At 42.3% G+C, this 25,693-nt stretch overlaps 1 protein-coding gene across 1 annotated transcript; it reads left to right on the top strand.

Annotated features, from left to right (window-relative positions):
• Nucleotides 1-262: 262 nt before the first annotated feature.
• On the top strand, nt 263-17,499 carry si:ch211-210p4.6 (malignant fibrous histiocytoma-amplified sequence 1 homolog). Its single transcript, XM_064974867.1, is given in 11 exon segments — nt 263-792; nt 1,947-2,648; nt 2,651-2,831; nt 3,053-3,350; nt 3,452-3,638; nt 3,905-4,086; nt 5,913-6,412; nt 6,574-6,743; nt 16,289-16,466; nt 16,647-16,714; nt 16,806-17,499. Coding segments are annotated over 11 exon segments (2,514 nt in total). The 5' UTR covers nt 263-776; the 3' UTR covers nt 16,838-17,499.
• The last annotated feature ends 8,194 nt before the right edge of the window (nt 17,500-25,693 follow it).

Genomic DNA, 25,693 nt, shown 5'->3' with positions numbered 1-25,693 from the left:
GGTCATCTTTATCAGCTAACGTGACTTTTTGTGGATTTTGAAGTGTTTATGTCATAAAAAAGCACATAAAGGCTTCATAATGCATAAAGGTAATGTTAACTATCTGATATTATCCAATAGAACAAAACGTATATGAAATCCTAAGCCTTATTTTTGACGTTTATCCCGAAACCCTATTTCTTTCCCCATTCATTTTCCCCATAAGAATGGCTGAACAAACCAGACGTAACTCATTTCCTTTTTTTAGGACTACAAACTGGTGAGCTCTATACCGAGGGGACATTTACAGTAAACGAAAGTCAAGTATGACAGAGGATATCGAAACCAAAGCTTTCTAGATTTTTGAATGTTGATTAGATATATTGTCTATATTATTTTAAATGCATAGTGCCACTTTTTCCCCCTTACCATTCATTGTCACACAACCGCACTTGGTTCTTTATAGATGCAAAACATCTGCACAATCCGACTATTTAGATGATCAGAATACTTGTCTGTGTTTTGAAAAAGTTTTGGCAGTAAAAATGTGTATCTTGTAAGCCCTTATATTCTTTTTTAAATACCTATTCTGTGTTGTACTTCAGAGTCTATACTTTTCTTTTATAAAAAAGGAGCAATAATCTTGCATGAATGTGATGAGAAGTGAACTGTTTGGACCTACGTATTAGAGACAACCAGGAAGTAAGAAGAGTGGTGAATTTGCCTGTGTGTAGAGCTCCTTGCATACCGGTTGTGAAAGTGGGTGAGACAACGCACCACAAACACTGTCTGGCAACATGTCTCGACCTAATGGCAAGTACCATGACGCTCTTCATAATGAACTAGCATTAGATAATAGATAATAATTATATGACTGCCTATGTAACTCATTGATGAGAGAGAGGATTGGGGATTTTAAATGAAAATATGAAAGACAGACAACTCTCTTTGCTTTTGTCTCGTTACTTTCTCTTTTGCCATAGTGAAATTCAGTTTATTGTTTAACTGACAACTATTATCAAATGAAGGATTGCGTAATACAACTGTAACTAGATTAAATAATACATATCAGAGTCACATTCAGGAATATAAGGCTGACTTTAACCCAGTCATAAATGATTGTAAAGGAAACATCGTAGTTACTGGTAATGACAACTGAGTGAACTGGAGTGAACTGATGAGTCATATACTGAGTGTACAAAATATTAGGAACACCTGCTCTTCCCATGATATAAACTGACCAGGTGAATCCATGTGTAACCTTCAATCAGTTTAGATGAAAGGGAGGAGACAGGTTAAAGAAGGATTTTTAAACCTTAGGGCAATTGAAACATGGATTGTGCATGTATGCCATCCAGAGGGTGATTTGGCAAAACAAATTATTTAAATGCCTTTTAACTTTTATGGTAGAAGGTGCCAGACCCACCGGTTTGAGTGTGTCAATAACTACAATGCTGCTGGGTTTTCACGCTCAACAGTTTCCTGTGTGTATAAAGAATGGTCCACCACCCAAAGGACATCCATCCAGCTTGACACAACTTTGGAAGCATTGAAGTTAACATGGGCCAGCATCCATGTGGAACATTTTCAACACCTTGTAGAGTCCATGCCCCAACAAATTGAGACTGTTCTGAGGGCAAAATGGGGTGCAACTCAATATTAGGAAGGTGTTCCTAATGTTTTGTAAATCAATGAGTCATACTCCTTATTTGTTTGTGTGGAAACCTCACACATTAATTCAGTCTTGTAACTACTGTTGATAGGAGACTTCAAAGATGTTGATGCTGTTGTGGCCAGACATAATCTGTTTTTATTGTGGATAGATTACAGATTAGATTATAAAAGTGTATTAAGTGCCGCTCCTCAATGTAACAACATTTAATTGTTTGTCCTGAATATATACTGCTTTAACAGTGTGAATAAGATGCCTTCATGGCAAGGTCTCCCTAACATGTATGTCATTTTAGGTACTGGGCAGAGTAAGAAAGATTGGGACCTGTCTGGTAGAAAACTGAAGTCCGTCCCTCCGATTCTCCTGGAGCATGCTGACGAGGTCAGAAGGTTGGACCTCCAAAGGAACAAACTGAGACAGCTCAATTGGATCTCCAACCTGGTAAACCTGAGAGACCTCAACCTCTCCAAGAATGAGCTGATGGACTTTCCCCTGGAGTTTAGATCTTTGAAACTTCTGGAGCGGCTCTACATGAACCAGAATAACATCAAGGTCATCCCTGAAGATGTCTTCCCTCATCTGGGGAAGCTACAGTTCCTCAAGCTCAGCACCAACCGTCTGGCCAAACTCCCAGTGGACCTGAGTCAATGTCACAGCCTCACCTACCTCAACCTGTCCAATAACTGCCTGAAGGACATCCAGGCAGTGGTGGGGCTACCTAAACTCAAGGAGCTGTTTGTAGATCGGAATAGCCTGACTGAACTTCCAGCCCAGCTGTTCCAGGAGGGGAACTCGGAGCTGACCCTGTTCAAGGCCACAGGGAACCCGCTGAGGACCCCCCCAGAGGAGGTGTGTGACGGAGGAGTGAGAGACATTCAGAGCTACTTTGCCATGATGGAGGAGGAAGGCCCTGACACGCACACCACAGCCTGGACAGTCAAGACCATGTTCCTGGGTTCCTCCATGGCTGGAAAGTCCACGCTGTGTCGTAGTATGAAGCAGGGGAGGCTGTGAGGGTAGATGAGGAGGACAGAACGGAGGGGATAGAGATCAGTGAGATGGATATGGAGGGGATCCGGTTCCTATTCTGGGACTTCGCAGGGCAGGAAGAATACTACCTGACGCATCACGTCTTCATCACCCCCAGAGCCCTCGTTATCCTCGCTGTTGATTTGGCCAGGTAAACATGTCAGTTGATGGAGATCACTGTGCACACGTGTTAATTTGTGGGAAACTGACATTTGTCATTTAACAGTCTTTTACAGTCTTCTAATATTTTCATCAACAGATCACTAATGCTTTATTGATAGTACAGTATATTGATGAATATAGTTTGTTGGTTTTACTGACTTGGGTATGACCTTGCCTTACATGTCAAAATGTATCTTTGTAATGTCTCAGCTACAACATGGAAGACCCCCAGTCTTTCAAAGAGAAGGTGTGTTTCTGGATCAATAACATCCAGCTTCGCGTCCCTGCCTCTGTGGTCTTACTGGTGGGAACTCATTGTGACCAGTGTCAAGACCAAGATGAGGTGAGGGAGAAGAAGAGACACATCGAGGAGAATGTTCGAGTCATGCTCAAAGAAAGGAAGGAGGTTTTACAACTACAGCAGAAGAACCTGAAGGGCAATATAGACCCCTCTCTGTTTTCTGAACAGATGAGCGAACTTGACCGGCTTATGGAGTATCATTTACAGGTATTGTGTCCTAATTTGAGTGTTGTAAAGCGTGTTTGCTCTTTGAAGTGGCCTAACATTTGATCTGCAAGTATATGAATTGGTTTCTAATGTGTTTGCAGGTCCTGGAACTTGTACCTATTGACTGCACTATGCATGAGGACATTGTCAAGCTCAAGGAGCACATTGTGAGGCATATCTTAACAAAGGACACATTCCCATGTGCTGAAAGGACCCTGCCCAAAAGCTACAAAGAAGTTGAGTTAGTCATTCATGACCTAGTGAAACAAAACCAAATACCTCAACACGGTAAGTTATTTAAAGTTTTTTTTTTTAATCCCTATTGAAAGTTAATGGCTTTTGAATTGTAATTTTATAATTAACTTTCTCAAGTTACTGAATTGAAATGAAATCAACTTCAACGCTGTTAATTGCATTTTTAATAATTACATTATCAATACTGACATATGTCCATGTTAGGACAGTCAAATTGTGCTTGTCCTAATATCGACACAATGAGGTATTATAACTAGGTCACATTACTCTAATCAGACGTCTCTTTTCCTCAACACCAGGAATAGTTTCTTTCGATGACCTTCTGAGTGACCTCATTCGGCACCTTGAGTTGGGCGAGGAGAACGTCCACTCCATCCTACGCTATCTCCATCGTATCGGCATCATCGTGTGGTACGAGGAGATCCCTGCTCTGAAGGATAGGGTGTTCATTCAGCCATCTTTTCTCATCTCACTCTTCAAGGTGAGACCTGAGGGTGACGGAAAGAAAACCTCTAAATGAATGATCAACGATACTTGGTCCAGGAGAGCTACAGGGGTACGGAGGCTTTTTGCCCAGTATTTGACAAATGCATACTCTCAATTAGTTGAATCAGGTATTTTTGTGCTGGGCTAGAGCAAGACCTGGTATTTCCTGTCCCTGTAGCTCTCCATGATTAGGTTAAGTGTGCTTTGAGTACAGTGGCATGCGAAAGTATTCACCCCCCCTTGGCATTTTTGCTTTTTTGTTGTCTTACAACCTGAAATTAAAATGGATTTCTGGGAGGTTTGTATCATTTGATTTACACTACATGCCTACCACTTTGAAGATGCAAGATATTTTTTATTGTGAAACAAATAAGAAATAAGCGTGCATAACTATTCACCCCCCAAAGTCAATACTTTGTAGAACCACCTTTTGCAGCAATTACAGCTGTAAGTGTCTTGGGGTGTCTCTATAAGCTTGGCACATCTGTGCACTGGGATTTTTGCCCATTCTTCAAGTCAAAACCTTTCCACCTCCTTCAAGTTGGATGGGTTCCGCTGGTGTACAGAAATCTTTAAGTCATATCACAGATTGTCAATTGGATTGAGGTCTGGGCTTTGACTAGGCCATTCCAAGACATTTAAATGTTTCTCCTTAAATCACTCGAGTGTTGCTTTAGCAGTATACTTAGGGTCATTGTACTGCTGTAAGGTCAACCTCCGTCCCAGTCTCAAATCTCTGGACGACTGAAACAGGTTTCCCTCAAGAATTTCCCTGTATTTAGCGCCATCCATCATTCAAGACGTATTCCTTGATGGCCAAAAAGCTCAATTTTAGTCTCATCTGACCAGAGTACCTTCTTCCATATGTTTGGAAGTCTCCCACGTGCCTTTTGGCAAACACCAAACATGCTTTTTTTTTGGCCACTCTTTCGTAAAGCCCAGCTCTGTAGAGTGTACGGCTTAAAGTGGTCCTATGGACTAATAAATCCAATCTCCGCTGTGGAGCTTTGCAGCTCCTTCAGGGTTGTCTTTGGTCTCTTTGTTGCCTCTCTGATTAATACCCTCCTTGCCTGGTCTGTGAGTTTTGGTGGGCGGCCCTCTTTTGGCAGGTTTGTTGTGGTGCCATGTTCTTTCATTTTTTTTATAACGGATTTGATGGTGCTCTGTGGGATGTCCAAAGTATCTGATATTCTTTTATAACCCAACCTTGATCTGTACTTCTCCTCAACTTTGTCCCTGACTTGTTTGGCGATCTCCTTGGTCTTTATTGTGCCGCTTGCTTGGTGGTGTTGCAGGACTCTGGGGCCTTTCTTTTACTAAGATCATGTGACAAATTATGTGACACTTATATTGCACACAGGTGGACTTTATTTAACTAACTATGTGACTTCTGAAGGTAATTGGTTGCACCATATCCTATTTAGGGGCTTCATAGCAAAGGGGGTGAATACATATGCACGCACCACTTTTCCGTATTTCATTTTTGTCATTTACTTAACCAATTTGGACTATTTTGTGTATGTCCATTACATGAAATCCAAATAAAAATCCTTTTAAATGACAGGTTGTAATGCAACAAAATAGGGAAAAAGGGGGGTGAATACTTTTGCAAGACACTGTAGGTGGCACAATTAAGTAGCAAAGTGAACATGCTGTAATCTATTTGAATTACAGTGTTGTATTTAAAGTCTTCTCCAGTACGGTGTCCATATCAGAACAACATCATATTTCCATGAAAGTTGAGCCAGAGCCCCGCTGACTACTGTCCTAATATGGACACCGTACTCCTATTACCAACGTCTCTCTTTTCTACTAACCCAGACCATCGTGAGGCACGACCTGGTCAAGCAGATGGAAGCCATCCCCAGAGACGAGCTGCGGAAGGAGGGCAACCTATTGGTCCACCGGGGCACGTGGGTGGATGACTTCAAGGAGAAGGGCACCCTGCACAACGCGGCCACACGGATCCTGGTACGCAGAGAACTGAGGCGGCTGCGAATGGACGATGAAGACCTGGTGGAGGAGGTGGTGGGAAGTAGGACTAAGGAGGGGGCGCTACTTAGCCTCCTGCAGCACTTTGAGGTCTGTCTCCCGGCTAAGGTGGGTAGTCCCCTGAACCCGTCGGCCCCGGAGTTCAAACCCGGGGAGAAGCAGTGGAAGTCATCCAACTTGGCCATGGGTCATCTGGATGGAGCATGTCTCTTCCCCAGCTACCTGCAGGACAATCAAATGGTGGTGCAGATGTGGGGAGAAGACAAGCTGGATGATATAAATGTCTGTGTTTACTTTCTACCTGAGATCCCTCATGGCTTCTTCCACAGGTAGCATTGGAATCTAGTCTACCATTTCATTGCCTGGATGTTTCACTTTAATTGTCACAAATGTTCCTAAATAAATATTTATGTGCAGTTTATATGGTTTTACAAATAAACTATTGATAGATAAAATATGTGGTTATTTACAACATTTATTTGTATTTCAGGCTGATCATCAAGACGTGCTCCCTCTACCCGACTCACTGGATAGGGAAGGACCACTGCCTGCTCAGCTCTGGAGACAAACTGGTGCTGATGAGAGAGAACAATAAAGATGGAGACAATAAAGATGGAGATCAACACATACAGATTCGCTGCAAGAGACCTGAGACCAGCGGTACAGTATGCTATTCCTCTATTTCATCTGGAGAGGCAAATTAATGAGAATATGGGGTAAATTCAATCAGTCTGCATAGTAAGAAAAGTGCTCATAAGGACCAGCTGATCACTTTTAGTTTAAATAAGGTCACATACTTGGTGTTCAGAAAAGACGTTTTCAAAACATGAAACTGATTTTTTTTTGTTGGAAGGGCGACTGCGCTTCCTGATTTGGCCTTGTTTTTAATCCATGCTTATTAAGAAATGGCTGAAGGCAAATAAGAGATGTCTTGGGGCGTGGTTTGATGTGAGTGTGCTTTGGGTGTGTTTTTGCCATTCAATCACAATAAACAAGTGCAGTAGGGAGTACAGCGATGTAAGCTAAGCTAGCTTTGCTATGGAGAGAACAAAGTTTTGAAGTTGAGCACTTCTCCTTTCCCGACTGACTCGCCATCTCAAGATAGTCAGCTAATTCAGTTCTATGTGTAGGTTAAAGCCTGCGCTTACCTTGTGTTTAGCCAAAGCTGGGCTGGGCTCCTGAGTGGCACAGCGGTCTAAGGCACTGTATCTCAGTGCAAGAGGTGTCACTACAGTCCTGGTTCGAATCCAGGCTGTATCACATCTGGCTGTGTTTGGGAATCCCATAGGGCGGCGCACAATTGGCCCAGCATCGTCCGGGTTTGGCCGGGGTAGGCTGTCATTGTAAATAAGAATTTGTTCTTAACTGACTTGCCAAGTTAAATAAAGGTTAAATAAAAAAAATAAAAAAGCTGAGGCCAGCTACCTAGCATAGCTTGGTGATAGCTGCAGCTGGCTATCCTATCTAGCTGATATTTCTCTGTCAAATCAGTTATGGCAAGCGCCAGTGTCTGGAATGTGTTTCATAAGACACCCGCTCTAAAACGCCTTGCTACGAAAGAAGCTTGCAACTTAATTTCGATGTTTCATCACATCATGTGAAAAAATGTTACATTGGAAACGATAGCAACTACTGCGAGTTGAATGCCCGCGGTCATCAGTCAGTTCGGCTGTCCTACAACACAATATTCTATAACTGCCTACTTTTGTCTCATCTCTTCTTATGTCCACTGTCAGATTTTTCCCGGGATACAAATCCCAGAACTAATACCCCTACAGGTGCTGGTTACATGTGGACATTGCACAAACATCACCCTGCTTGAGTGTACATACAGTACATCAACAACAAAAATCGATGGATGTGTTCCTGTTAAAGAAAGACAAAACATTTTCTGCTGTAAATATCATATTGATGTTCTTATAAAGACAGTTTGCCTACACTTTATCTAACAAATCAAAGTCCGGTGTGTTTAGAGTTCAACATCAGCTGTGTAACCAGAACTAGAATGGCATTTCTATGTTCTATTTCCCAAAACGTAAGGTTTGGCTGTCTAACAAACTAACATGCACAACTCTCTGGGTGAGGTTCTGTCTTCGTTTCTCCAGGGAGTGATGAAGACCCTTCCATTCATGTAATGTATTACAGGTTATGGACATGTGCAGTCGTCAGGGTTGGGCGGATTAAAAGGAAGGATTAAAAATAATAACAACGGTCACTGTAATCCGTTTCATTACCAGCAAAAATATTGTAATCAGATTACAGATACTTTTGAAAAACTAGGTGATTACTTCGAGGATTACTTTTAAATTCAGAAAGGATGTTCGCGAAAACAACATCTTTGACACTTCTCTGTTTTTCTCAATGACGTTCAAATCAACATTGAAAAAAGGAGCAAGTTTAAGTTTGTTCCACCTGAGTGAGTCTGACCACAAGTCAGAGACCACTATAATGACACACCAAATGGGTTTGATGGATCGCGGGAAAAGAGCAGGAATAGGTTATTGTAGGCTACCGTCCATTCTATGTCTTCCAATGGTGCGACTGCTGTCGGGATCCAAAGATTATCCAACTTGAATAAACTCTTGGAGGTAAGGACGCGACAGCAGTGGTGTAGTCTATGGCGATACAGATGTCACTTATTATTATCTACAGAGCGCGTCAATGTGAATCACACTCCTGCTCTCCCATTTAGCTATTTGCGCCTTTCGGATTGGGGTTGTTGTGGATGGCTGTTCACTATATGTATCTTTGAACCCAATGATGGTTGAATTCAAGAGGTTTAAGCTGCCTATCAATCATTGTTTTTGAAACCAGTGGACAGCCAGTGAAAATTGCGCTCTTGCAACAGCTGCATAGTGCGGATCCCAGCCTATGGAATAAAAGTGGGGCTTTTAATGCTGCTAAAATATATTAATCCATAGGCCTAATGTACACATGCTCAAACTAGCACACTTTTGATATGCTGAAAGGGGCAATCTGTAGTTGCTACATCCATTTTTGGGACTTATAAATTAATTATATGTGTAATTACAGTTGAACTCTCATGAGGTGTTTATAAGTTAAGGAATCAAAGGATATATATATATATTAACTTATAAACACCTCATGAGCTTAGTTCAACTGTCACACTCCATGAGAACCCAACATATAAGCTTGTTTTTCTCCAATGTTTGTAAACATTGTAAATGGAAACAAACACTGTATATCCCCAACATGGTTAAAACATTAATTTTGATATAATTGCATCCACAGCTCTGTCTATTAATCTGAGAGGGGTTACATATTTCCAAGTCCTATTCTTGAGGCTCAAGAGGAATAAGATGTATTGGAATGACTGGAATTCTGATATATTTACATTAAAAACCAAATGAGAACTTGTAACTTTATCGTATTGATATATGTAGTAGAAGGCGATGGGTTAGAAGAAGCCTACATAACCAACCCATAAAGTAAAATGTAACATCCATATATGGCCAGCAATGTAAACTTTAACATTGATTCATCCTGCAATGCAGTAGATGTCGTTCAATTGGTAACACACATTTTTGTCTTCTTCTCATGCCTCTTAATAGGAAAGTAATCTAAAAGTAACTGAATGTAATCCGATTTGGGTAATCCAAAAGTTACGTTACTGATTACAATTTTGGACAGATAACTAGTAACTAACGGATTACATTTAGAAAGTAACCTACCCAACCTGAGCAGTCAGTTCAGGGGTCTGTGCAGGCCAGTCAAGTTCTTCCACACCGATCTTGACAAACCATTTCTGTATGGACCTGAACCCCATCGTGGGTATTGTCATGTTGAAACAGGAAAGGGCCTTCCCCAAACTGTTGCCACAAAGTTGGAAGCACAGAATCGTCTAAAATACCATTGTATGCTGTAGCGTTAAGATTTCCCTTCACTGGAACTAAGGGGCCTAGTCCGAACCATAAAAAACAGCCCCAGACTATTATTCCTCCTCCACCAAACTTTACAGTTGGCACTATGCATTGAGGCAGGTAGCGTTCTCCTGGTATCCTCCAAACCCAGACTGCCAGATGGTAAGGTGTGATTCATCACTCCAGAGAACGTGTTTACACTGCTCCAGAGTCCAATGGCGGCATGCTTTACACCACTCCAGCTGACGCTTGGCGTTGCGCATGGGGATCTTAGGCTTGTGTGTGGCTCCTTGGCCATGGATACCCATTTCATGAAGCTCCTGATGAACAGTTATTGTGCTAACGTTGCTTCTAGAGGCAGTTTGGAACTCGTTAGTGAGTGTTGAAACCAAGGACAGATGATTTTTACCCGCTACGCCCTTCAGCACTTGGCAGTCCCATTCTGTGAGTTTGTGTGGCCTACCACTTCGCAACTTCGTTGTTGCTCTTAGACGTTTCCACTTCATAATAACAGCACTTACAGTTGACCGGGGCAGCTCTTGCAGGACAGATATTTGACAAACTGACTTGTTGGAAAGGTGGCATCCTATGACAGTGCCACATTGAAAGTCAATGAGCTCTTCAGTAAGGCCATTCAGTAAGGTCAATGTTTGTCTATGGAGATTGCATGGCTGTGTGCTCGATTTTATACACCTGTGTGACTGAAATAGAGTGACTGAAATAGCCAATCCCACTAATTTGAAGTGGTGTCCACGTACTCTTGTGTATATATAGTGTGCCTTCCTGTATGGTGTTAACAGTGCCAGTAGATTAGCTCCAGGCCCATCTCGTCACAGATACTGGTCACGAAGGAGCTTGACTTACAGATCTGACCCAGCTCTTATCACCGAGAAAGAGAGGGAGAGAGAGAAAGACTCACTGTATGATCATGGTAGCCAACAGTAAACACACGGTTGAACACAGCCAATCAGAGATTATGATTTATAGCTAATTCACAAGGGACATGTCCCAGCATGGCACTAACTGGTTTACATTACTAACCCAGGCCCAGGAGTAGTCCATTGGATAAGGGGAACCTTACAACACACAAGACACAAACACACACAGTACTGATTACATTATCAATGGTGGTTATTTCCTCCATTATTCTGAAACGGGACTGGTGTCTGATCATTGCCTCCTTATCTGTTGAGCTTTTATCATGATTTTGTCCCTAGAAAATACACATGTAGAAAATACGCCCTCAAATGCTAGCTAGTTTGATTATTTAGCAGGGATCTTACAGTAGCTCGTCAGTTTAAATAGTTGAATGGTGAAGTCAATGTGCTTGGTGTACATGTCCTGGAAAAGTTGACAGATCTTGTAACTATTAACTTTGATAGAAAACTTAGCTAAATAGATGGAATAGATGGAAACACCTATCCATTTACAGGAAGATGACCCTGGTTAATTATTTAGTGATTTCGCAATTTACATATTTATTCATGGCTCTACCAACTCCAGGAGAATCCTTTTTCAAATCATGCAAGAAAAAATATTTATCTTTATTTGGAATGGCAAACTAGATAAAGTTAAACAAGATTATATAACAAACATGAGTTTGGAGGGTTAAAACTATTCAATAATAAGGCAATTAAACCTCTCTCTTTAAGCCTCCACTGGTGAAACTACACAGAGACAGGAACAATCACCCACGAAATACACAGTGAAACCCAGGCTACCTAAATACGGTTCCTTATCAGAGACAACAAGAATCACCTGACTCTGATTGAGAACCGCTTCAGGCAGCCAAACCTAAACTAAACACACCCCTAATCAACCACAATCCCAATGCCTACAAAAACCCCAATACGACAACACAATAACATAAACCCATGTCACACCCTGGCCTGACCAACTAATTAACTAAAACACAAAATACTAAGACCAAGTCGTGACAGAACCCACCCCCCCAAGGTGCGGACTCCCGGACGCACCTCAAAACCATAGGGAGGGTCCGGGTGGGTGTCTGTCCATGGTGGCGGTTCCGGCTCGGGACGTGGACCCCACTCCATAAATGTCATAGTTCCTCCCCTTCGCGTCCTGGGATAATCCACCCTCGCCGCCGACCATGGCCTAACAGTCCTCACCCAGAACCCCACTGAACTGAGGAGTAGCTCGTGACTGAGGGGCAGCTCGGGACTGAGGGGCAGCTCGGGACTGAAGCAGCTCGGGACTGAGGGGAAGCTCGGGACTGAGGGGAAGCTCGGGACTGAGGGGCAGCTCGGGACTGAGGGGCAGCCCAGCACTGAGAGGAAGCCCAGCCAGGCAGTTGAATCCGGCAGATCCTGGCTGGCTGGCAGTTCTGGCAGATCCTGGCTGACTGGCGGATCTGGAAGAGTCTGGTTGACCAGCAGATCTGGAAGAGTCTGGTTGACTAGCAGATCTGGAAGAGTCTGGTTGACTAGCAGATCTGGAAGATTTTGGTTGACTGGCAGATCTGGAAGAGTCTGGTTGACTGGCAGATCTGGAAGAGTCTGGCTGACTGGCGGATCTGGAAGAGTCTGGCTGACTGGCGGATCTGGAAGAGTCTGGCTGACTGGCGGATCTGGAAGAGTCTGACTGACTGGCGGATCTGGAAGAGTCTGGCTGACTGGCAGATCTGGAAGAGTCTGGCTGACTGGCAGATCTGGAAGAGTCTGGCTGACTGGCAGATCTGGAAGAGTCTGGTTGTCTGGCAGATCTGGAAGAGTCTGGCTGACTGGCAGATCTGGAAGAGTCTGGTTGACTGGCAGATCTGGAAGAGTCTGGCTGGCTGGCAGATCTGGAAGAGTCTGGCTGACTGGCAGATCTGGAAGAGTCTGGCTTACTGGCAGATCTGGAAGAGTCTGGCTGACTGGCAGATCTGGAAGAGTCTGGCTGACTGGCAGATCTGGAAGAGTCTGGCTGACTGGCAGATCTGGAAGAGTCTGGTTGACTGGCAGATCTGGAAGAGTCTGGCTAACTGGCGGATCCTGGCAGACTGACGGCTCTGGCTGCTTCATGCTGACTGACGGCTCTGGCTGCTCCATGCTGATTGACAGCTCTGGCGGCTTCTTGCAGACTGACAGCTCTGACTGTTCCATGCAGACTAACAGCTTTGGCAGCTCCTTTCCGACTGGCAGCTCCTTGCAGACTGGCAGCTCCTTGCAGACTGGCAGCTCTTTGCAGACTGGCAGCTCCTTGCAGACTGACAGCTCCTTGCAGACTGGCAGCTCCTTGCAGACTGGCAGCTCCATGCAGACTGGCAGCTCTGGCTGCTCCAAGCAGACTGACAGCTCTGGCTGCTCCATGCAGACTGACAGCTCTAGCTGCTCCATGCAGACTGGCAGCTCTAGCTGCTCCATGCAGACTGGCAGCTCCTTGCAGACTGGCAGCTCCTTGCAGACTGGCTGCTCCAAGCAGACTGACAGCTCTGGCTGCTCCATGCAGACTGGCAGCTCTAGCTGCTCCATGCAGACTGGCAGTTCCTGCTGCTCCATGCAGATTGACAGCTCTGGCGGCTTCTTGCAGACTGACAGCTCTGACTGCTCCAAGCAGACTGACAGCTCTGGCTGCTCCATGCAGACGGGCAGCTCTAGCTGCTCCATGCAGACTGGCAGCTCTGGCTGCTCCATGCAGACTGGCAGCTCAGGCTGCTCCGAACAGGCAGGAGGCTCCGGCAGCGCTGTAGAGGAGGAAGGCTCTAGAAGCACTGAACAGGCGGGAGACTCCGGTAGCGCAGGAGAGGAGAAAGGCTCTGATAGCGCTGAACAGACAGGAGACTCCAGCAGCGCTGTAGAGGAGGAAGGCTCTAGAAGCGCTGAACAGGCGGGAGGGCGATATTCACCAGGCTGAGCCCAGGGTCCTTTCCGTCCAGTTCTTCCTCCCATGTCCAATTCTCCAAGTGGTGCAGCCTCTCCCACTGAAGCTGCTTCTGTTGCCTCTTCTGTGGCTCCTGCCTGTTAACACGCTGCTCGGTCCGTGTGTGTTGGGTGATTCTGTAACGGCGTTCTTCGTTTGTCGAAAGAGAGTCGGACCGAAATGCAGCGTGTTGGTTACTCATGTTTTTTAATGAAACAAATGACAAATACATGAAAATAACTGAAACAAATACAAAACAACAAAACGGAACGTGAAACCTAATTACAGCCTATCTGGTGAAACCACACAGAGACAGGAACAATCACCCACGAAATACACAGTGAAACCCAGGCTACCTAAATACGGTTCCCTATCAGACACAACAAGAATCACCTGACTCTGATTGAGAACCGCTTCAGGCAGCCAAACCTAAACTAAACACACCCCTAATCAACCACAATCCCAATGCCTACGAAAACCCCAATACGACAACACAATAACATAAACCCATGTCACACCCTGGCCTGACCAACTAATTAGCTAAAACACAAAATACTAAGACCAAGGTGTGACAGATAGGGAGGTTCAGGACCCTCATAAAACATCACAGTAAAATGGAGGGATGTATTGCAAAAAGAAAAATGGCATTATACTTGGAAAGATGGGTTAATCTATGGACATCGGCAGGTTGGAATTCAAATCAGAATAGCATTATCCTGGGAAAGATGGGTTAATCTATGGACATCGGCAGGTTGGAGTTAAAATCAGAATAGCATTATCCTTGGAAAGATGGGTTAATCTATGGACATCGGCGGGTTGGAGTTAAGCTCAGAATGAATGGTGGATTGGTCGCTGTGGGTGAAAATCCAACACTTGCAGAAAGAGAATATTAGGAACACCTTCCTAATATTGAGTTGCACCCCCTTTTGCCCTCAGAACAGCCTCAATTCGTCGGGGCATGGACTCTACAAGGTGTCGAAAGTGTTCCACAGGGATGCTGGCCCATGTTGACTCCAATGCTTCCCACAGTTGTGTCAAGTTGGATGGATGTCCTTTGAGTGGTGGACAATTCCTGATACACACGGGAAACTGTTGAGTGTGAAAAACCCAGCAGCATTGCAGTTCTTGACACACTCAAACCAGTGTGCCTGGCACCTATTACCATACCCCGTTCAAAGACACTTAAATATTTTCATGCCCATTCACCCTATGAACGGCACACACACACACAATACATCTCAATTGTCTCAAGGTAAAAAAAATATATATATATTTCCTGTTTCCTCTCCTTCATCTACACTGATTGAAGTGAATTTAACAAGTGACGTCAATAAGGGATCATAGCTTTCACCTTGTCAGTCCATGTCATGGAAAGAGCAGGTGTTCCTAATGATGTGTACACTCAATGTACAGTATGTATAATTTAAATACATGTACCGTATTTGTGAGCGGAAATAGCTGTAAGTAGCAGTAGTATTGTTGTTCATTCGTTTACTCCAATCAGAGGAGGGATGGAAGGGTTAGAGAAAACGTATGTAGAAAACATTTCATAAAATAAGGGGGATTCGAAATGATGCAAACAGTTACATTGATAGAACCCCTGGAATACCACAGTTGATCTACGAGTTGAATTATTATTGTAAGTAAGCTGGCAACATGTATCACACATGTCAGTAGGTTTGCTTGATTATGAGCTAACGTTACCTAGCAGGAATCAAACCTGTCTTCATGTGCACCGCATATCTGCCTCACATTTACACATTAGGGAGAGGTTATGTATTTAGCTAGTTACATCAAAGTATCATAGCCTAGTATCATAGCGACATAGGCAATCAAATAATGACATGTAGCTAGCTAGCTATAAACAAAACGTAGCAATTTACCAACAACATTCCAGTCTCAGGTTTGACGGTAAACAGCCCAAGTAGAAGCTAGTTGGATGTAATCCATAATCCATAATCTGCATTTCTCAAAATTGTTGAACAACTTTATGGAAAGCCATTTGTACTAGAATAGCTATTTTCCAAGTTCGTTTTGCGTGACCTGGCGCACGGGGTTCGCTCTATTTTTGCCATTCCATTGGTCCTCATAGACAAAATAGGACATGAATTGTTCACATGATTGTAATACAAACGAAACCCTCAAGTACAGTAAATCATGTCGCATTCACTAACCAAATTCCATTTGGGATGAGACTTCATAACCAAAATTATCCTATTTACACTTTGTAGTCAATTTGGAAACTATAATAAATGTTTCTGACACATATCAATGCCATGGACCGTTTTCAAAAAGAGAAGTTGGTTTTCAAGGGCAGATTACATTTGAGCTCAAACTATGTAGTTACGCTATGAACACAAAACATTTAGTCCTAATGAGGAAAAACATTTACAAGTAACACACTAATGTGTTGTAAACAATTTCATCTCATTGACATCAGCATATTTCTCATTTTGTTTCCAGAAGAGTTCCGTCGTTCTTGGGATCTCTTCCTGTCGGTGATGACAAAGCTAGTGGAGCTGTCTAGACAGTGGCCTGGCCTATCCCAACATGTCCACACCCCTTGTAAGGAGAAAGGTTGCACAGCCTACTTCGTCTGGAGAGACTGGCAGGACCTCCCAATCTCAGACATATATGTCCTGTAAGCCAAATGTATCTAATGTAATTGTTATTTGTCAATGCACAATTGTGTAGTTATTATATTCTTGCACTTATTTCAAATGATAATTGTGTTGTTTCTCTACCAATATACTATTAAAATACTATTACATTTACATTTAAGTCATTTAGCTATTAAAACTGAAGTGTGTGTGTTGAACAGTGTGCAGGAGGACAAACAACTCTGCCGAAACGGACACACGCGACGGACCGAGTTGCTTTTCCCAAAAGGTACCGTATGTTTTTCATCTTAAAGTAAGAAGGATTACCTACCGTTTACAATTAATACTTCCCATTCAAATTATATATATATATTTTTTAGATCCTGTTGTCAACAAATCTAAAGGACAATGACCAGAACCAAGAAAGCAGAACTTCATCGGAGGGAGATGTTTTCTCTTTCAGTGATGTCTCCAAGTTAACTATCTTACAATCAAATATATTTTCCTTATTTGCAATATCAAAATCTTCACTCCTTACAGTTTGGGTTTAGGCTTGAGGTATCATTTATAAATAAAAGTTTACAGATGGAGCAACCATATTCATGTTTCTCTCTCAATATTATGAAAATATTACTTTTCATATCCTACCACAGGGCAGCGCTCATGATCCATTCTGATAAAAAAAATACTGATGTACACCTACACAAAGCTGTTCATTGCAGTCCAGATATACACTTTTTGATGCCTTACCCTGACACCAAATAAATAATATCAAGTCCCTGACATGACAGAATCCTTTTTTTAATTTGTAATGTATTTAATTAATTTATGCAATACTTAATTCCAGATGTAGAATGTAATGGGTTACTTGATATCAAATTCATAAATTCAGAGTGCTGAACGTTTCTATGAGGATTATACAACTCAACCGTTTGTCTTCCATTAATTAAACTGAATTGAAATGGAGTTGACCCAAACCCCTGGCTATAATGTTTTTATACTGAAGGAATTCTCTGTATGTTCTATCGTGGGGGAATGGTGCACCTAACTGAATTAAAGTGCCTTCAGAAGCTATTCACTCCCCTTGACTTTTTCCACATTTTGTTGTATTACAACTTGAATTTAAAATGGATTACATTTAGATTTTGTGTCACTGGTTAACACACAATATCCCATAATGTCAAAGTGGAATTATGTTTTAGACATTTTTACAAATTAATACAAAATTTAAAGTCGAAATGTCTTCAGTCAGTAAGTGTTCAACCCCTATGTTATGGCAAGCCTAAATTAGTTCAGGAGTACAAATGTGCTTCACATGTTACATAAAAAATTGCATGGACTCCGTGTGCAGTAATTGTGTTTAACACGATTGTCTACCTCATCTCTGTACCCCACACATACAATTATCTGTAAGGTACCTCAGTCGAGAAATTATTTTCAAACACTGATTCAATCACAAAGAGCAGGGATGTTTTAGAATGCCTCGCAAATAAGGGCCTTTATTTAAAAACATGCATCCTGTTTGCAATAGGTAGAGCTAAGTACAGGCAAAATCCTAGAGGAAATCCTGATTCCGTCTGCTTTCTAAAATCCCCGGTGAGATAAATTCACCTTTTAGCAGTGGAGGAAAAAGTACCTGATTGTCATACTTGAGTAAAAGTAAAGCTACCTTAATAGAAGATTACTCAAGTAAAAGTGAAAGTCACCCAGTAGAATACTACATGAGCAAAAGTCTTAAATAATATACTTAAGTATTAAAAGTAAATGTAAAAGTATAAATCATTTCACATTCTTTATATTAAGCAAACCAGACCAGACTATTTTATTTTGTTTTTTATTTATTTACAAATCGCCAGGGGCACACTCCAACATAATTTACAAACAAATCATTTGTGTTTAGTGAATCTGCCAGATAAGAGGCAGTAGGCATAACCAGGGATGTTCTTTTGATGTGTTCTTTTGAGGTGTGTGAATTTGACCATTTTCCTGTCCTGCTTAAGCGTTGGAAATGTAACGAGTACTTTTGGGCGCCAGGGAAAATGTATGGAGTAAAAAGTACATTTTTTTATTTTTGAATGTAGTGAAGTAAAAGTAGTCAAAAATATAAATAGTAAAGTACAGATAACCCAAAAAAAGACTTAAATAGTACTTTAAAATATTTTTACTTCAGTACTTTACACCACTGCCTTTTAGCAGGACAATAACCTAAAAGACAAGGCCAAATATACACCGGTGTTGCTTACTAAGATGACATTGAATGTTCCTGAGTGGCCTAGTTACAGCTTTCACTTAAAACAACTTGAAAATCTATGAAAAGACTTGAAAATGGCTGTCTGGCAATGATCAACAATCAACTTGACAGAGCTTGAAGAATGTTTAAAAGTGCAAATATTGTACAATCCAAGTGTGCAAAGCTCTAAGAGACATACCCAGACAGACTCACTGCTGTAATTGTTGCTAAAGGTGATTCTAACATGTATTTACTAAGGAGTGTGAATACTTATGTAAATTAGATATTTCTGTATTTCATTTTCAATACATTTGCAAACATTTCTAAAAACATGTTTCACTTTGTCATTATGGAGTTGTGTGTAATTGGGTGAGAAAAAAACTAAACAATTTTATCCATTTTGAATTCAAGCTGTAATACAACAAAATGTGGAATAAGTCAAGGGGTATGAGTACTTTCTTGAAGGCACTGTCTATGTCACATTTCTCATTCCTCTTTCCTAATTTACCCCTTAACCTGCTAAATGCCCATTTCCATCAACCAGTTTCCTCTGACCCACTTGTGTCCAACTGCAACAGAGAGACAAAGAAAGTGTGAGAGAGAGGGTAGACAAATGAAGGTGAAGACATCTGGGAGGTTGCTCATGCCCTTTTTTGTAAAAGCTGTTTGAAAAGACCATTTGAAATTTCAAGCTGTTTTTGTGTAATAGGGTTTTAGCCTGCGTGGTGACATAACCAGGTGGTATATTTTTAATAGACCATTAAGAAAGAGAGTTCCAAACTTCTTTTCCAATAACAGCTAGTTTTCCCCTTCCCACTCAGACCACTCCCAGACAGTCCTAGTTAAATTATTGCTTGAGAAATTGCTCTTTGCTTAGAAGCTATTTTTCTTTATTTTGACCATTAATGTGTTAATATGTTACAATTAATGTGTTACCCAGATATTTCTTTACCAATAATGTACTTAATTGTTACCCAGAAATTATTTGATATTGAGATAAAAACGGCTGCATTGGACCTTTTAATGGGCTTTGTGTGTGTGTGTGCACATGTGTGTGAGAGAGAGGTGCGTAGGCAGAGGCGTCATGCCCATAGGGGGTACAGGGGTAAGTGCACCCTCAGATTTGTTCTGTAAAAAAAAAAAAGTTTTTTTTTCTCTATAATGCTTCTAGCCACTTAGCAATTTTATGAAGTTGGCTAAATATGTTCCCAATCTCCCAACCTCATAACGAGCTACCAAGAAACAATTTTAGGCGATCAATCAAGTTAAAAAGTAGCTAGCTTGTCTTACTACCTTAGCTGACATGCGTGCTGGCAAGGTTGGTAGACTTCAGAAAAACAAGTAATAACTAAATGTAGCAGAGATGCATATTTATTTTCTTAAAAAATAAGAACCACCAGTCAGGAGGATGCAGAAAGCTCAAGAGTTATGCTTAAATATGCAGAAAAATATGAATCTTTTTTTACATAGAATTAAGAATAATGGTTAAGGCTCTAGATTGCAGGAACAATGAAAAATGCTAAATTCTCCAATTTACGGGGGGGCCTAACCCCTCTCCGGACCACCTATCAGCCATCCAGACATACTTTGTGCCCCCTTAGATTTTTGGGGTGCTCGACACCCCTATGTGTAAGGGTGAACGAGTACAGGAGTGATTGTGAAAAGGCAAGGAACTACCACTTAAGTGGGACATATCTTTTTCATGACTAGGGCTTAATACTTAGGTGTTTCAGCCAGACAAATGACCATTATTAACTACCATTGACCATAATCCCAAGTGATTCATGCAGGTGTTGAACACAAACATATTTCTCTTTGGTCCACAGTATCACTCTAAGGTCAGATACTGCATACAAGACTTGTTTTAATCTACTATAACATTTACATTTGTATTTCCTTTGGGGTGAGGGGAAGGTCATGGTAGGTGGCTGCAGAACAAGCCAAATGCAGAGCCAGTGGATGGTAGGGAGCGTGGGGGGAAGGTTACTCATACAGCATAGACACTCGATTGAAAACTTCTCGAAATGCTTCATCACAGTCCAATAATGTGTTGACGTGTATGTTTGCTCTACCTGGGTTTTGGTCATGCCTCACTCTGTGTACGTGTGTCTGTTTGCCATGTTAGTGGGCACGCCACTCTGGGTTTTAGGGTGAAGACTTGCCATTGTCTTCTGACTCTAAACTCTGCCATGGATCTGTTCTCGTTGGCTTCTCATTCTCTTTTATACAGATTTCTGTGTGCCCTACATAGTCTCACAGTATAAAATTAGGTCTGCCTCCACTGTGTAGGAGTGCAAGGACAGTGACATGCAGATTGCTACAGTAAAACTCCTGGAGTGACAGTGTCAATCCTGTGCAATGTCTTATCGCATAAACTGTTTCAGATAGAAGTGAGCATTGCACTGGCGCATACAAGTTTTCATACACAGAAATGGACCCAGTTCAGTGAACTTCGGTACAACATAGTATGGGGAGTCGCACTCTCACGACTTCAGTTGAAGGAACTAAAATCACCAATGAAATCCGGGCCTCTCTGGAAGCCCTGCCTTTCACAGGTAATAAGTGATAGGCTCAGATCAATTCCTTCAAATATTCCACTCTTCAACTCAGTGTAAACAGGAATGATTCACACTGCTAAAAACAAGTTGGACACTAGACTGTCTTATGTTGTACTAAACTGTCCATTAGTGGTAGAGCGTGCTCAACCCCTGGATATTGTGTGCTGAAGTTTGCCTGATTCTCATAAGTTTCCTAATCACAAGCAATTCGTTGTTCTTCGGATTGCTTGGCCTGGCTATAGCAATAAGTAAGAAGGCTAACGGGACTGAAAGATAGATACTCACGTTTGCTGTCTTGTCCAGTTGAAGTGGGAAGTTTACATACCCCTGAGCCAACTACATTTAAACTCAGTTTTTCACAATTCCTGACATTTAATCGTAATTAAAATTCCCTGTCCTGGGTCAGTTAGGATCACCACTATTTTGAGAATGTGAAATGTCAGAATAATAGTAGAGAAAATGATTTAATTTCAGCTTTTATTTCTTTCATCACTTTCCCAGTGGATCAGAAGTTAACATACACTCAATTAGTATTTGGTAGCATTGCCTTTAAATTGTTTAACTTGGGTCAAACGTTTCGGGTAGCCTACCACAAGCTTCCCAAAATAAGTTGGGTGAATTTTGACCCATTCCTCCTGACAGCACTGTTGTAACTGAGTCAGGTTTGTAGGCTTCCTTGCTCGCACATGCTTTTTCAGTTCTGCCCACAGATGTTCAATGTGATTGAGGTCAGGGCTTTGTGATGGCCACTCCAATACCTTGACTTTGTTGTCCTTTGGAAGTATGCTTTGTCCATTTGGAAGACCCATTTGCGACCAAGCTTTAACTTCCTGACTGATGTCTTGAGATTTTGCTTAAATACATCCACATAATTTCCCTCCCTCATTATGCCATCTATTTTATGAAGTGCACCAGTCCCTCCTGCAGCAAAGCACCCCCACAACATGATGCTGCCGCCCACATGCTTCACGGTTGGGATGGTGTTCTTCGGCTTGCAAGCCTCCCCCTTCTCCGCCAAAGAAAACAATGGTCATTATGGCCAAACAGTTCTATTTCTGTTTCATCAGACCAGAGGACATTTCTCCAAAAAGTACGATCTTTGTCCCCATGTGGAGTGGCAAACTGTAGTCTGGCTTTTTTATGGCAGTTTTGGAACAGTGGCTTCTTCTTTGCTGTGCGGCCTTTCAGGTTATGTCAAAATATGACTCGTTTTACTGTGGATATAGATACTTTTGTACCTGTTTCCTCCAGCATCTTCACAATGTCCTTTGCTGTTGTTCTGGGATTGATTTGCACTTTTTGCACCAAAGTACGTTCATCTCTAGGAGACAGAACATGTGTCATTCCTGAGCGTTATGATGGCTGGCTGCATGGTCTTATGGTGTTTTCCAAGCTGTGTAAAGGCACAGTCAACTTAGTGTATGTAAACTTCTGACCCACTGGAATTGTGTTATAATTTACTGTAAGTGAAATAATCTGTATGTAAACAATTGTTGGAAAAATTACTTGTGTCATGCACAAAGTAGATGTAGATGTCCTAACCGACAAAGTAGATGTCCTAACCGACTTAGTAAAACTATAGTTTGTTAACAAGAAATTTGTGGAGTGGTTGAAAAAACGTGTTTTAATGACTCCAACATAAGTGTATGTAAACTTCCGACTTCAACTCTATGTTTCAGCTCGGTCCATCCATGCTCAGGGTGCCCTCGCTCGAATCAGTTTGTGTGGGACTAGGGGACGGCTGGCACTGTTTCCCTAATAGTCCGTGGCACAGGTTCACTTGACAATCGTGTAGCATTTTTTAGGGGGCCTGGAGATTCATATAATCCCGGGGGAGCCGTACCTCGTCTGAGTTGTGGGACCTGGAGATGGATTGGGTTGTTGGTTGGGTTAAATGTCTCACGACTCCTGTGCACTCTGTCACTAGTTACTGGAGGCTACTTGAAGAGAGAGGGTGACTAGGTTCTGTGGGCATCCCTTTGCCACCTATGTCTGCCTTGGTTAAGCAAAGCTTGCCTCTCTTCCTAGACTTACCGATACAGACTTATCGATTATTTGGTCTTACATAGACTTTCGAGACCAGGCTAGCTAACAAGCGCTGCATAGCGTGCTAGCCAGGTTAGCTAACTCGGTTCACAGAGATCGTTCGCCTATTGTCAGGGTCCCGGTCCCGTTCTGTTGTCCCAGGTACACTGGCAGGTTTGTCACCCTCGGCCAGAGATCTGGGATCTGTGGGCTTGGCCCGAGAGGTCCAATCTGACGGCTAGAAGTTTACTGCGGACATAATTTCTGCTATTCATTCCGCAATAATTTTGAATGGTCTGTGTGAGGCCCCCTTTGGAACCACTGGAGGCTGTGGATCTGAAGACCCTCTCCTACAGGACAACCCTGCTTGTGGCTTTGGCTAAAAGCTTTGGGAACTCCATGCATTATCCATACACCCTCCCTGTACCCAGTTCGCCCCCCAGTTTGGCGACTCTTAAGGTGACGTTGCTTTTTGTCCGTGTTGCTAATCCAGCTGTCTAGGCAGCGTTTCTCTCTCTGGATTGTGGAGGCGATCTCCCTGATATATAGCAGCAGGGTGCAAGGGATACCCAGCGTTGTACATGCTCACTCCACCATTTACATTTTAGCAGAAGCTCCTATCCAAAGCGACTTACAGGAGCAATTAGGGTTAAGTGTCTTGCTCAAGAGCACATTGACAGATCTTTCACCTAGTCAGCTCGTAGATTTGAACCAGCAACCTTTCGGTTACTGGTCCAACACTCTTAGCCGCTAGGCTACCTGCCGCCAGAGGTCTGGCACCGTCTTGGGTTGACTATAGGGGATTTTTGTGCTGTGGGGAGTTGGGCATTACCACACACTTTTGTGAGGTTTTATTGCTTGGATGTCACTGCTTCCAGTGTAGCCCACAGTGTGCAAAAGCTGGAAAAAGTGAAGGTCACTAGGCACTGCTCTATGTGCGCAATATGTCTAGGTGGTCTACCATGGGCCGTTTCATTTAGTATCCTTTGGGGTCGGCTTGGCATAGTATATTGTACCAAAGTTGACTGACTGAAAGAGAACGTACATGTTATGATTATAACTACTGTTCCCTGAAGGAAACGAGGGACAACACCTATTCTGCCCCGTACTGCCCGTTCCTTGGTTCAGTGAAGTGCAGTATTATATTGAAGGAATGAATCCAAGTCTCATGCTTATCCTTTGGAAGGCGGGGCTTCTAGCATGGCATGAATTTCGTTGGCCTTGTCAGGCGTGAGTTTTTGCCTCCTTATAATACACTGGCATTCAACATACTTTTTTACTACCTGAAAAGATCATTCCTTCCACAGCCATATGGGCAATGTTGTCACTTGGTTCCTTGATATGATCTATAGAATTTGCTTTGATAACCAAATATATTCTGAGGGACTGTTCAAACAGTAAACAAAGAACCCACTCAAAAAGCTATTTTGTTTAGAAGTAAAAACTAGTGATTACAACCTATTGTGAAATGGTAGAACCTGCCAACTAGCTAGCCATGTGCTTTTTTCTCCATGACTAAAACATGATGATGTTCTATTTTTAGCTGATATGGGAATGAATACACAAGCAGCAATCCAACTGGGAAGATGTTTGAGGTTACACCGGCAACTGTAAAAATATTAGGTAGGGCATATTGTTTATTATTAATCTGATTATGTCACATGGATATGTGAGAAGCTAAAAAGGCTAGCTAGCGTGCTATGTTTTTAGCCAGGCTAAAACCAGATAGCCAGGCTGCCGGCTAGATACTGCCACAGACTTTAAAACCAGTATATATTGATAGAGCTGATGTCATCCACGTATTGATATGAAAAACTCCCGATGCCACATGAAGCCAGAATTTTAAGCGTGTCATATAGTTGAATAAGGGTGAATGTCACAAAAAAATTGCTAAGGATCATGGTGAATGTAGCTGTAACTAGCAAAGGATCATGGTCGATTTAGTTGTTTTCATCCTGCCTGAGAGCCTCCTCGTAGCCTGCCGGTCCGTTATTGGTCTGTGTCAGCACGTGGTCCTGTGTGACGACAAATGTAGTAGTCAGAATGAATCACTATTGAATTAAATACATATGTAACAAACTTTAAAATAATTTACCGTGGGGATGGAACTTGATCATAATAAACAAAAGTTAGAGCCCAAAACAGCCGCCTAAACATTTTTTGTTTGGCCGTTCTGGCGATTAACAGTTCATATAGGGAAATCAGTCAATTGAATTGTTTTTATTAGGCCCTAATCCATGGATTTCAAATGAATGGGAACAGATATGCATCTTTTGGTCACAGATCCCTTTTTTTTAACTTAGGGGCGTGGATCAGAAAACCAGTCAGTATCTGGTGGGACCACCATTTGCCTGATGAAGCTTGACTCATCTCCTTCGCTTAGAGATGATTAGGCTATTGATTGTGACCTGAGGAACATTGTCCCACTCCTCTTCAATGGCTGTGCGAAGTTACT

This window comes from Oncorhynchus masou, chromosome 1, assembly GCF_036934945.1.
Source record: "Oncorhynchus masou masou isolate Uvic2021 chromosome 1, UVic_Omas_1.1, whole genome shotgun sequence".
In the NCBI taxonomy this organism is placed as follows: domain Eukaryota; kingdom Metazoa; phylum Chordata; class Actinopteri; order Salmoniformes; family Salmonidae; genus Oncorhynchus; species Oncorhynchus masou.
This window is presented reverse-complemented; position numbering and strand designations above follow the sequence as displayed.